We start from the raw sequence: 12,343 nt of genomic DNA on the forward strand, positions 1-12,343 counted from the left end.
TGACACTTGATATTCAACAGTATTCTTGACATTTATTCAACAGTGCTTTGATCTGCCTGCATTGACACTATTCTTTAAGAGCTGCTGTGCAGCAAAAATTATGTACCAGTTATCAATGTAAAGCTGCTTTGACACAATCTGCATTGTAAAAAGCGCTATATAAATAAAGGTGACTTGACTTGACTTGACTTGACAATGCATCAGTGCAGCAGCTCAATATAATAATACACATCCGATGGTCTAAAATTGCTTGAATGTCCACACTGGCAAGCCTTAAAAGGTAAGTTCACCCAAAAATGAAAATTATGGCATTAATTACTCACCCTCATGTCGTTCCACACCCATAAGACCTTCATTCATCTTCAGAACACAAATTAAGATATTTTTGATAAAATCTGTTATGCTCAGTGAGGCCTGCATCGCCAGCAATAACACTCCCTTTTTCAATGCCCAGAAAGCTACTAAAAACATATTTAAAACAGTTCATGTGACTACAGTGGTTCAACCTTAATATTATAAAGTGACGAGAATACATTTTGTGTGCCAAAAATAATTAAATAGGAACTTTATTCCACAATATCTATTGATGGGTGATTTCAAAACACTGCTTCATGAATCTTTTGTTTTGAATCAGTGGTTCAGAGTGCCAAAATCACATGATTTCAGTAAACGAGGCTTCGTTACATTGTAAGTGTTTTGAAACTTCAATAGTTCACATGACTTTGGCAGTTTGATACACGCTCTGAACCACTGAATCGAAACAAAAGATTCGTTAAGCTTCGAAGCTTCATGAAGCAATGTTTTGAAATCGCCCATCGCTAGATATTGTGGAATAAAGTAGCTATTTTGTTATTTTTGGCACACAAAAAGTATTCTCATTGCTTTATAATATTAAAGTTGAACCACTGTAGTCACATGAACTGTTTTAAATATGTTTTTAGTAGCTTTCTGGGCATTGAAAAAGGGAGTGTTTTTGCTGGCGATGCAGGCCTCACTGAGCCATCAGATTTTATCCAAATTATCTTAATTTGTGTTCCGAAGATGAACAAAGGATTCACGGGTGTGGAACGACATGAGGGTGAGTAATTAATGACTGAATTTTCATTTTTAGGTGAACTAACCTTTTAAAACACATACAATTGACAAAGTGTAGTGAACACGCAAGTGAAAGTGATTTGGCTTCAGGGCTCGCGTTTTTGTCAGAGACACAATGCAGCTCGGCTCTCTGTGTCACAGAAAACAGCTCTTGAGCACTGAAGTGAGGTGTTTTTCATATTGCTGTTCTTGAATAGTGAAAAATCACTCGAATGTTCAAACATTCAAGCCTTTAAACACATACAATTGACAAACTTTTGTGAGGACACAAGCGATAGTGATTTCACTTCGGGGCTCGCACGCTGCCTGTGTGTGTTGACTTAGTGGTTGAGTTCACCTACGTGTTGCTTCCATGCCGCTGACTGGACGGGGCGGAGTCATGTGACGTCACACGCGGTAGTATGTTTTTAAGTAGAAAGGATTAACAGGATTAAAAACTCAATAACTGACATGGGAAAATTACGTTGGTTAGAGGATCTGAATTTTGGTTTCGATTACTTTTCAATGAATCATCCAGCCCTCTGTAGTCCCATTTACACACTTACAAGCAACCGACTTTTTCGAGATCTTGTCACCACAAGGTGGTATTACTGTATTTTGTGTTGTAGAATAAAAGGTGAGCTTGTGGTCACCACAGACCTTATCTTAATCTAACAGTTTGTATTACTGAGTATGAAATTCATTTATATCATTTGTAAGTAATCTACCCATCTACTCAGCTAACGGACAATGCTAACCTGCCAAACCTTGACCTCCTGCTGCTGCCGACTCTTTTTGCTGTGGATTGTGTGGCCATAACTGCACTTCTCATATTTCAATTTAGCTTGAAGTTGACGGAGATGTTACGTCCAGAGGATTGGATAATCTCATTTCCCAAACAGAATATGATGTGGCTGTGACTCCGGTTTATGATTCTGGCACCGGAAACCCAATGCTTAACCAAGCCACCACAGGTAACAGTGTAAATCTCTGTTATCTGGCCTAGTACTTGATTTTGAAATGTTTCATGGTTTTTATTGTAACCCAAAACTCAACTTCTCTTCCTGGTCGGTTTAGATGTTGTTCCTGCTCCGAAGAACTTGAGGTTCTCTCAAGTGACCCTGACCAGTTTCAGGGCTCAGTGGGAGCACGGCGCTCCTGATGTCGCCCTCTACCGCATCGGCTGGACCAAGAGTGGAGAGAGCAACTTTCAATATGTAAGACATCAGAGACTGAACTTGAGTTCTGATTCATCAATAAATCTCCTTCCTGAAAATTCATAAATAATACATGCAGTCGGAAGTGTGAAATATCTGAGTAATAGTACTTCACTGCTATTCTTAAAGAGATAGTTCAACTTTGAAAGTTGAGGATGAGTAAATGATGACAGAATGTTCATTTTTGAGTCAACTAGTCTTTTCAGATAGAAACTCTGAACTATTATAATGTGCTTTTATAATAACCGTTGCTACATGGTTCATGATTAGTCTTGAATATTTGTCTAAAAATAACTGTATTCAAATTTCATACCACTGTAAAATCGCTGCTGCTAATTTTAGCTGAAAATATTCAGGTAACAGGTCTCAGGATATTGGCTTTAGTTGAACATCTGCTGTTTCATAGTCAGAACAATAAGGAGACAAGTGATTTTTAACAGGTTTCTTTACAAAGTTTCTTAAAGTATTATAAACATTATGAAATACACAAATACTAAAATCTACTGCTTCTTGTTTTTAAAAGCTAGGAAAAGTTATGTTTAATTTTTTTAACTTTTAAATACTTAAGTACAATTAAATGTGTATATTTTTTACTTTTACTTTCAGTAATTTTACAGTCTTTTTGTCATTTTCATACTTTAAAAAAAAAGAAAAAATGTCTATATAGTATTTATTAAATTTAATTTCAGTTTTAGTTATTTTAGTCCATCAACTTAAACTGATTTTTTTTTATAATCTATTTTATTTTATAATTTGTTTTTTTCAGTTGACGTTTATTTTATTTCAAGCAACTGATATGTTTCTTTTATAGTATTAGATCTAATTTTAGTTAACTATGATAACCCTGATTTCACTCAAGTATTTTTTGTATGTGGTAGGTACTTTTAATTGAGTAAAATGTTTGACATAATATCTATTCGTTACAAGATTTCTCAGTACTTTTTACACCGCTGCATGCAATAGGGATTGTTAGTATCTAGCAATAGTAAGTAGCAATAGTTTTGTTTGTATCTCAGTATTTGGTAAAAGGTAATTACATGTTACATGCAGATGTACAGTACTGTATAAGTCTAATACCACACTCTTCCTCAGGATATCTTGAGCAATGAGGACACCACTACCGTTCTGCAGAACCTGGAGCCGGACACCCTCTATGACGTTTCTGTCACTGCCATTTACCCTGATGAGTCTGAGAGCGAAGATCTTTTAGGCAGTCAGCGCACATGTAAGAAACCACAAAATCCATATAATAAACTTGAGTTTTTTCATTGACTGTACTTCAGCCACCACATGTGAATTTGACAAACCCTTTTTTTCTCTCCGTACTCAGTGTCCAAAATTGTTACACCTGGTGAGTCTGTTATTTTCCAGATACAACATTTGACATTTGGATGGCATATGGATATAATTATGTTTTAGAATGCAAAACTGAAATATCAATATTTTTTCTTATAGCTCCCAGTGGACCTCCTCAAAACCTCCAGGTGTTCAACGCAACCACCACTTCCCTCACTGCCAAATGGGATCACGCTCCTGGAAGAGTCCAAAACTACAGGATTACATACATACCGGTTGCAGGAGGAAGATCACAATCTGTAAGGAACATTTCAACATTTTTTTTTTGTTGATATTATCTGGCTGACTGAATTACAGGTGATGTGTATCATTTCCTCTAGTGCCAACAAACGAAATTACGAAACATGTTTCCCAGCACCAACAGTTACTGTGCTGTTTTGACTGCTTCTGAATGTGATTTAAGTGATAATAACAAAATGTTTTGAACCCCTAAAAATTTGTTTTGAGCCATAAATTGCGCATATACCTTTCATTTACTCATCCAATACATGAATCACAGAATGAATGTGCTTGTCTCAGCTTGTGCATGCATTTACTTCAAGAGTTCAAACTTAAAGGGTTAGCTCACCCAAAAATGAAATTTCTGTCAATAATTTCTCACCCTCATGTCGTTCCACACCCGTAATTAAGATATTTTTGATAAAATCCAATAGCTCAGTGAGGCCTCCATTGCCAGCAAGATATTTAACACTTTCAGATGAACAGAAAGCTACTAAAAACAGCTACTAAAAACAGTATTTAAAACAGTTCATGTGACTACAGTGGTTCAACCTTAATATTATAAAGCCACGAGAATACTTTTTGTGTGCCAAAAAAACAAAATAATGACTTTGTTCAACAATATCTAGTGATGGGCGATTTTAAAACTGCTTCATGAAGCTTCGAAACTTTATGAAACTTTTGTTTTGAATCAGTGGTTCGGAGTGCGTATCAAACTGCCAAAGTTCACGTGAATTATTGAAATTTCGCAACGTTTATGATGTAACGAAGCTTCGTTTACTGAAATCACGTGACTTTGGCAGTTGATACACTCTGAACCACTGATTCGATACAAAAGATTCGTAAAGCTCAGAAGCTTCATGAAGCAGTGTTTTGAAATCGCCCATCACTAGATATTGTTGAATAAAGTCATTATTTTGCTTACAAAACGTATTCTCGTCACTTCATAACATTAAGGTTGAACCACTGCAGTCACATGAACTGTTTTAAATATGTCTTTAGTAACTTTCTGGGCATCTGAAAATGTTGATTATCTTACTGTCAATGCAGGCCTCACTGAGCCATCAGATTTTATCAAAAATATCTTAATTTGTGTTCTGAAGATGGAACAACATGAGGGTGAATAATTAATGACAGAAATTGCATTTTTGGGTGAACAAACCCTGAAGTGATTAGTTATTACATATAGACTTTTTTAAGTTAATTAATTAGTCAATTATTGAGGTTATAAAAACTGCACCGTTCAAAGGTTTGGGGTCAGTACAATTTTTTTTTTTTTTTATTTTAATACTTTTTTCAGCAATGATGAACAGTAAAGACATTTATAGTTGTACAAATGATTTCTATTTCAAGTAAATGGTGCTCTTTTGCAGCAAAAATCAGCACATTAGAATGATTTCTGAAGGATCATGTGACACTGGAGTAATGATGCTGAAAATTCAGCTTTGATCACAGGAATAAATTACATTTTAAAATATATTCAAATAGCAAACAGCTATTTTAAATTGTAATCATATTTCACAATACGACTGTTTTTACTGTATCAAATAAATGCAGACTTCTTTCAGCCTGGCACTTTGCCCAAAACCACTCTCAAACCAACAAACCAGGCCGGGCTTGGAGACCGGCAAATCTTAGGCTGTTTTAAGATGTTTTTGTCTTCAGCATCAGCTATCATATTATTATTTTCCATGTTTTAATGGTATCTGAGTGGGTGCAGAGGTGTTGTTTTTCTGTACTAAAATCATTGCAGTGATTTTTTCCGCTTCTGTTTTCTTCATCAAGAAGGCAGATTTACACTGGCAGCAGTCACAGAAATAACAGCGTAAAACTGCACGCTGTTTTGCTTCGCCGAAAAACAGTCCTATCTGCAATCATATTTGTGATGTGCTGTTCTTGACATTAATGCGGTTATCCATCGCTGAGGATTGCTTAAGCTTATTTAATGGAATATTCTGGGCTAAAAACGAAAGTTCTATCAGTGACATGCTGTTTACCAAAGAAGATTCATCCCTTCAAACTCAGAGCAAATGTAAATGTAAAAGCGCTGTTTGTTTGCTTTATCTAGCTGAGGAATGGGCCAGGATTATTTTGGCGACACTTTACAATAATGTTTCATTAGTTAACATTAGTTAACTACTTTAGTTAACATGAACTAATAATGAACTGCACTTCTACAGCATTTATTAATCTCAGTTAATGTTAATTTCAACATTTACTAATACATGATTAAAATCAAAAGTTGTATTTGTTAACATCAGTTAATGCACTGTGAACTAACATGATCATGAACATTTTTATTAACTAACATTAACAAAGATTAAAAAATACTGTAACAAATGTGTTGCTCATTGTTAGTTCATATTAGTTAATACATTAACTAATGAGACCTTACTGTAAAGTGTTACCAATTTCAGAAACGAATTTCCACAATAAACACAATTCATTCTCTCTGTCACAGACACAGATTGGAGGAAAGAAAAACACCGTTATTCTGCAGAAACTGACTCCAGATACTCCCTACTCCATCACTGTTGCTGCAATCTACGCGAGTGGAGATGTCAAAGACATTTCTGGCCAAGGAAAGACATGTAAGTGACCAACACATGATTTTACCACATTCACAGGACCTGTTGGTTACCTAGCTACATTAATGCATTTTCAGATAGTATGTAAATTACATAAATGAGGTCATTGTTGACATGCTGAATAGAGTTTTATGTGTGTTCCCATAGTACCGCTGGGCAGTGTGAGAAACCTTCAGGTCACGGACCCAACGGTCAGCACTCTGAATGTGCGCTGGGAGCCGGCTGAGGGGAGTGTACGGCAATACAGGATTTACTACCAGCCCGTCACAGGGGGCGCAGAAGACATGGTACGTCCCATGGCACCTCTAAACTATTATTTCATGTTCCGGGTCAATTTGACCCACAACGCGTTTTTGAGCTGATAGAAATACTGGTGAAACTAAGATGTTTTTCTTGAAATTCTGTGACTTTTCTCATTTAGGGTCATGAACATGCCTGGTGTTGTGGAATGTTTGTCACGATTGTGATGTTAGTTACTATAGCAACTACATGTAACAAGGACAAAAAGAGTTACCGTTGTCATTTTTTTGTAATGTATGAGTAGTATTAATGTGTGTAGGAATGTGTGTGGTGGTGGGGGGGGGGGGGGTAAATTTATAATATTTATTGACATAGACATCATGTTTAATATGATAGTTTCATCCTTAAATCTACTATCATACAATATATTGTTAGTCTCGAAAGTGTTTGCATTAGTCAATTAATACGTGTTTCCATGTTTATTATTAGATTGTCCCGATGGACTACTGGTAGAAGTTTTGTTCAGTGTGCCAGAAGTTCTGGGTTCTAATCCACCCTCGTATCATTTATTTTACATTCACATTTAGTCATTTAGAAGACGCTTTTATCCAAAGCGACTTACAAATGAGAATAGTAGAATCAATCAAATCAACATGAGAACAACAGTGTGCAAGTGCTGTGTCAAGTCACAGTTATGTCAGTAAAGTAAGGATTTTTTTTCACACAAATAGATGGAAGAATATAAATCAAGGTAAGTGCTACTATTACTGGGTCAAGTGCTGACGAAAAAGATACGTCTTTAGCAGTTTTTTGAAAATGGCTAGAGACTCAGCTGCTCGGATAGAGCGTGGCAGGTCATTCCACCAGCCAGGAACAGACCCGGAGAAGGTCCGTGAGAGTGATTTTGTGCCCCTTTGTGATGGCACCACAAGGCGCCGTTCACTTGCAGAACGCAAGTTTCTGGAGGGCGCATAAGTCTGAAGTAGTGAGTTAAGGTATAGCGGTGCAGAGCCAGCGGTCGTTCTGTAGGCAAACATCAGAGCCTTGAATTGGATGCGAGCAGCTACTGGAAGCCAATGCAGACTGATGAAGAGAGGAGTGACGTGCACTCTCTTCGGTTCGTTGAAGACCAGTCTTGCTGCAGCATTCTGGATCAGTTGTAGAGGCTTGATAGTGCATGCCGGAAGGCCAGCCAAGAGAGCATTACAGTAGTCCAGTCTGGATAGAACAAGAGCTTGGACAAGAATTTGTGTGGAATGCTCCGATAGGAAGGGTCTAATCTTCCTGATGTTGTACAAGGCAAATCTGCAGGACCGGGCCATTGTCGCAACATGATCTGTGAAGCTTAAACAATCATCCATCACCACTCCAAGGTTCCTGGCTGTCCTGGAAGGAGTAATGGTTGACGACCCAAGTTGAATTGAAAGGTTGTGATGAAGTGTTGGGTTGGCACCGACCACAAGCAGTTCTGTTTTTGCAAGGTTGAGTTGAAGGTGGTGGTCCTTCATCCAGGCAGAAATGGCTGTCAGGCAGGCTGCGATGCGACCAGCAACCGTCGGATCATCTGGTTGGAATGAGAGGTAGAGTTGTGTGTCATCAGCATAACAGTGAAAGGAGAAACCATGATCCTGAATGACAGATCCTAGTGATGACATGTAGATGGAGAAGAGAAGTGGTCCAAGCACGGAGCCCTGAGGTACCCCAGTAGCAAAATGATGTGACTTGGACACCTCACCTCTCCAAGATACCCTGAAGGACCTACCTGAGAAGTAAGACTCAAACCACTGGAGTGCGGTTCCCGAGATGTTGCCCTTCGACATGAGTGTTGACAGGAGGATCTGGTGGTTAACTGTGTCAAAAGCAGCAGACAGATTTTATTTTTTTTCTCATGAAAACCAAAGATGTTCTTCAGTGATCGTATATCAAGAGCAGGGACAGGTTTATGTTCATTTTGTTTTGTGATTTTACTGAAACAAGTCTCTGCAACAGCGTTAAGCGATAGATTGCAGCGCTCATCTGTGTGAAGACTGCGCAGTGTGCACAAGTGCCAAGAGAACACTGTTGCGCCATATCGCCTATTATTTAACGAATTGATAATCAACTAGAGAGGTTTCTTTTGTATTATTATACATCAATTCCGCGAGATGTTTCAGAAAGTGATGGGAACAGTATTGACCCTGGCAAAAAGTGGTTGGGACATGTCCCACCCGTCCCACCTGCAAATTACGCCTATGATTGAATCTAATTAGAAACAGAACATAATGATTGGACCCAGAAATTCAGCATTATCAATGTTTAAGCAATGTTTTTTACAGGCTTTGCTTCAGGACTCAGATTAAATAGCAATATAACAGATGCACAAAATCCAACAGACTCACATTGAAGGCCAGAATATCACAGAGACTTACAGTTGTGCTCTTTTGACTTGGACCAGTAAGCACCCTCCAAGCAACACCCAGACAACTGCTTGGACAAGTGCATAGACATGTACTGCAGTAAATACACCTTAGCAACTACGTAGAAACATTTTGTCTACCATTCAAAGCATTGTGCCATTGACTTTTGCAGAGACCAGACAAAAAAATATAATTTTTTTATATTCTCTTAGGTTCAGGTTCCTGGAGCCACCACCAGTTCAGTTCTGAAGAACCTGCTGTCCGATACGGAGTACACAGTAACAGTAGTGCCAGTATACGCTCCTGGAGAGGGCAAGCGCATGTCTGAGACTGGAAAAACATGTGAGTTGATGCAGCTTCTTGTTTTAGCGTGATTGGAAAGCAAATAATTCCCATACTCATCCATCATACACTCCCAAATCACAGAAAACCTTTTGCCAAAGATTTAAATCCAGAAAGTGCAAAGTGTAGTTTTCTTGCTTTTCCATTTTAAGTTTTGTACTTATAAATAGAATCTCAGAAACTTGAGTCAGCTTTTATTGGATTGATCACCAAGGGAGGAATGCCGATGTGCTGGCAACCCCTTAAATGTGACTCCGGTCTGGGCTTAATGAGCCTTCTTTATGAGCTGTAATGACTGGAGATGCTGGAGAGAGGGCTACAAACAATCCATTTCACCAAATGGAAAACCCAGGGAGGTGCAAGGACATAAAAGCACCCTTATTTACTGCTGTCAGCTCAATGCTCCTCATGTCACAGTCAAACTAACAGGTTTTTGTTGGCGTCACTGTTTTTCCACCAGTGGTTGTTTGCTTCCCATCATTTGCGTTATTTTGTTTTCCCAGTGTTCTTTGTGTGACTGTGCCACATTAATGCAAGTGTAAGTTTTGTATCAGGGTTTTTGTTTTTGGAAATCCAAAGCCTGTTCCAATGGCTTTGTGTTTCCATGCGCCATGGTGTCATGACTCATGACGTGTTAATGAAAGGCAAGACACCCCAGGTGAATAGGGTAAAAAGTTTCAAATTAGATATCACCATACTTCCCTGGTTGATTGATTATATTAAGATTTGCAATAATATTTTTGTATTACACATTTTCTAAAATGTTATGTTTAAATATGCAAATGAGGCATTATCTATGAAAGCTTGTTTCTGCCATGGAATAAAAAAATTACAAAACGTTTTTATCTAACAATTCTGACTTTTTCCTCACAAGCTATAAAGTCAGAATTACGAGGTGTAAACTTGCAATTCTGAGATATAAACTTGCAGTTGTGAGAAAAAATGTCAGAATTATGAGATATAAACTTGCAGTGGCAAGTTATAAAGTGTAAAGATCACAATTCTGGCATTTTCTCTATGAAATTCTGAAAAATTAAGTCAGAACTCGCAGTTCTGAGAAAATGTCAAAATTGTGAGCTGACTTTTTTTCTCAGAATTGGACTTTAAAACTATATCTCTCAATTCTGGCTGTATAACTTGCAATTGCGAGTTTATATCTCACAGTTCTGTCTTTTATTCTTAGGATTGTGAGATATAAATTCTATTCTGAGAAATAAAGTAAGAATCGTGCAATTTCAAGAAAAATCAGAATTGTGAACTGACTTTTTTTTGCCTCAGAATTATACCTTGCCGTTACTAGTTTATCTCATAATGCTTTTTTTCTCACAATTGTGAGTTTATATCTCAGAATTTCAAATTTATATCTTGTAATTCTGACTTTTTTAACTTGCAATTGTGAAAAAAGTAAGAATTGCATAATATATACTCTCAATTCTGAGAAATAAAGTCAGCTCAACATTTTTTATTTTTACATTTTCTCAGAATTGTGAGTTTATATCTCACAATTCTGACTTATTTTTTTTTTCAGAATTGCAAATTTATTTCTCAGAAATGCGACTTTACATCTCACAGTTATGAGAAATGAAGTTGCAGTTCGGAGAAAAGGGAGATAAAAAGTCACAATTACCTCTTTTATTTTTTATTCAGTGGCAGAAACAAGCTTCCCTAATTATCTACAGAACCCTGGGAAAATATCTTTATTTTTATCTGTACACTGGATAAAGCCAGCATTAAATTTGTGTTTTATTCTGTTCACATATTAGAGTCAAAGGTTTTTACAGAAAGGATTTTGGACCTCTTTTTATCAGAAAATACTGTCTAAAACACTGCCAGAATAAAATTAACTCTCACCATGTTTTTAGGAATGAAAATCAGGCGAATGATATATGAAGAAACCCCTCTTTAAAAACCTTCAGAATATAGCTATGTTAAAAACGCCAAAAGCTAATATAGCTTAATGAAAATCCAAACAGCCTAAAATCTCAAAATTGACAAAGTTTTTGCCTGCAGTGTCTAGCCAAATTTACTGCATCTAAAAGAGTGCAGCTAAAATATAATGTCTTTAATTTTATTTTGGGGCATAATGTACCTTGGGTATTCCCCAGATTTCTTGAGACTAACCCAAATGCTGTGTATCAACCGTATTGAGTAGGCTCTGTTTTAGTTTAAACACCATTTATCCAGACAGATCTCTTTTGACCCTTTTGAAATGTATAATTTGATTCTGTTGTGGTTGACATTTAAACTTCCGTTGCTACTATTGTGTTTAGACCTGTGCGTAGGAATCCTCTTTTTCAGAGTCTTGTAAATAGTTGTAAATTTCTTTACCTCTTTAACCACTCTAACCACTCACTCCTTTTACTGTCTTTCGTTTTATGATACTGCTCCCGCTCATGTCTGAAACAGTGGTGCGGACCCCTGCCAGGAACATCCAGGTTTACAACCCCACCACAAACACCCTGAACGTGCGCTGGGAGCCGGCCTCCGGAGAAGTGCTGCAGTATCGCGTCGTCTACGCCCCCCTCCATGGAAACCGGCCCTCTGAATCTGTAAGTCCTTGTCGTTAGGCTCACGTGAGAGGTCGTACAGGAAATACCGCCATGACAGATGTCAGTCTCTGGACCTTTTGAGTGCAACGATCTGTTTGCAATCTGTCCCTCTGCATAGATGTTTGTGTTTTTAATGTCGTGTAATCTCGTTCTCACTTGAACTTCATTGCCTGAGAGGGATTTTCGCAAAGCTCAGAAATCCATAAATGGCTTTTATTGTCGTCAGACCCTTGCGTAAAGAAAGCAGCTGTGGAAATCTTCAGCCCAAACCTGTTTTATTTCAGCAGAGAGGAAAACAGAGTCCAAACATTCTGTCTCATGTCTTAATAGAACTAGCTTCTTATCTGCAGCCACAAAGAACC

At 37.6% G+C, this 12,343-nt stretch overlaps 1 protein-coding gene across 5 annotated transcripts in view; it reads left to right on the plus strand.

Annotated features, from left to right (window-relative positions):
• col12a1a (collagen, type XII, alpha 1a) overlaps window positions 1-12,343 on the plus strand; it is a 99,883-nt gene that overhangs the window by 43,545 nt on the left and 43,995 nt on the right. For all 5 annotated transcript variants that reach the window (XM_048190528.1, XM_048190529.1, XM_048190531.1 and 2 more), the window contains 9 exons: window positions 1,919-2,048; window positions 2,152-2,291; window positions 3,384-3,516; window positions 3,622-3,642; window positions 3,747-3,886; window positions 6,328-6,457; window positions 6,602-6,741; window positions 9,303-9,432; window positions 11,839-11,981. In XM_048190528.1, coding sequence (XP_048046485.1) covers window positions 1,919-2,048; window positions 2,152-2,291; window positions 3,384-3,516; window positions 3,622-3,642; window positions 3,747-3,886; window positions 6,328-6,457; window positions 6,602-6,741; window positions 9,303-9,432; window positions 11,839-11,981 — 1,107 coding nt within the window. The remainder of the gene's footprint in view (window positions 1-1,918; window positions 2,049-2,151; window positions 2,292-3,383; window positions 3,517-3,621; window positions 3,643-3,746; window positions 3,887-6,327; window positions 6,458-6,601; window positions 6,742-9,302; window positions 9,433-11,838; window positions 11,982-12,343) is intronic.

The sequence above is a fragment of the Megalobrama amblycephala genome, linkage group LG5, assembly GCF_018812025.1.
Source record: "Megalobrama amblycephala isolate DHTTF-2021 linkage group LG5, ASM1881202v1, whole genome shotgun sequence".
Lineage (NCBI taxonomy): Eukaryota > Metazoa > Chordata > Actinopteri > Cypriniformes > Xenocyprididae > Megalobrama > Megalobrama amblycephala.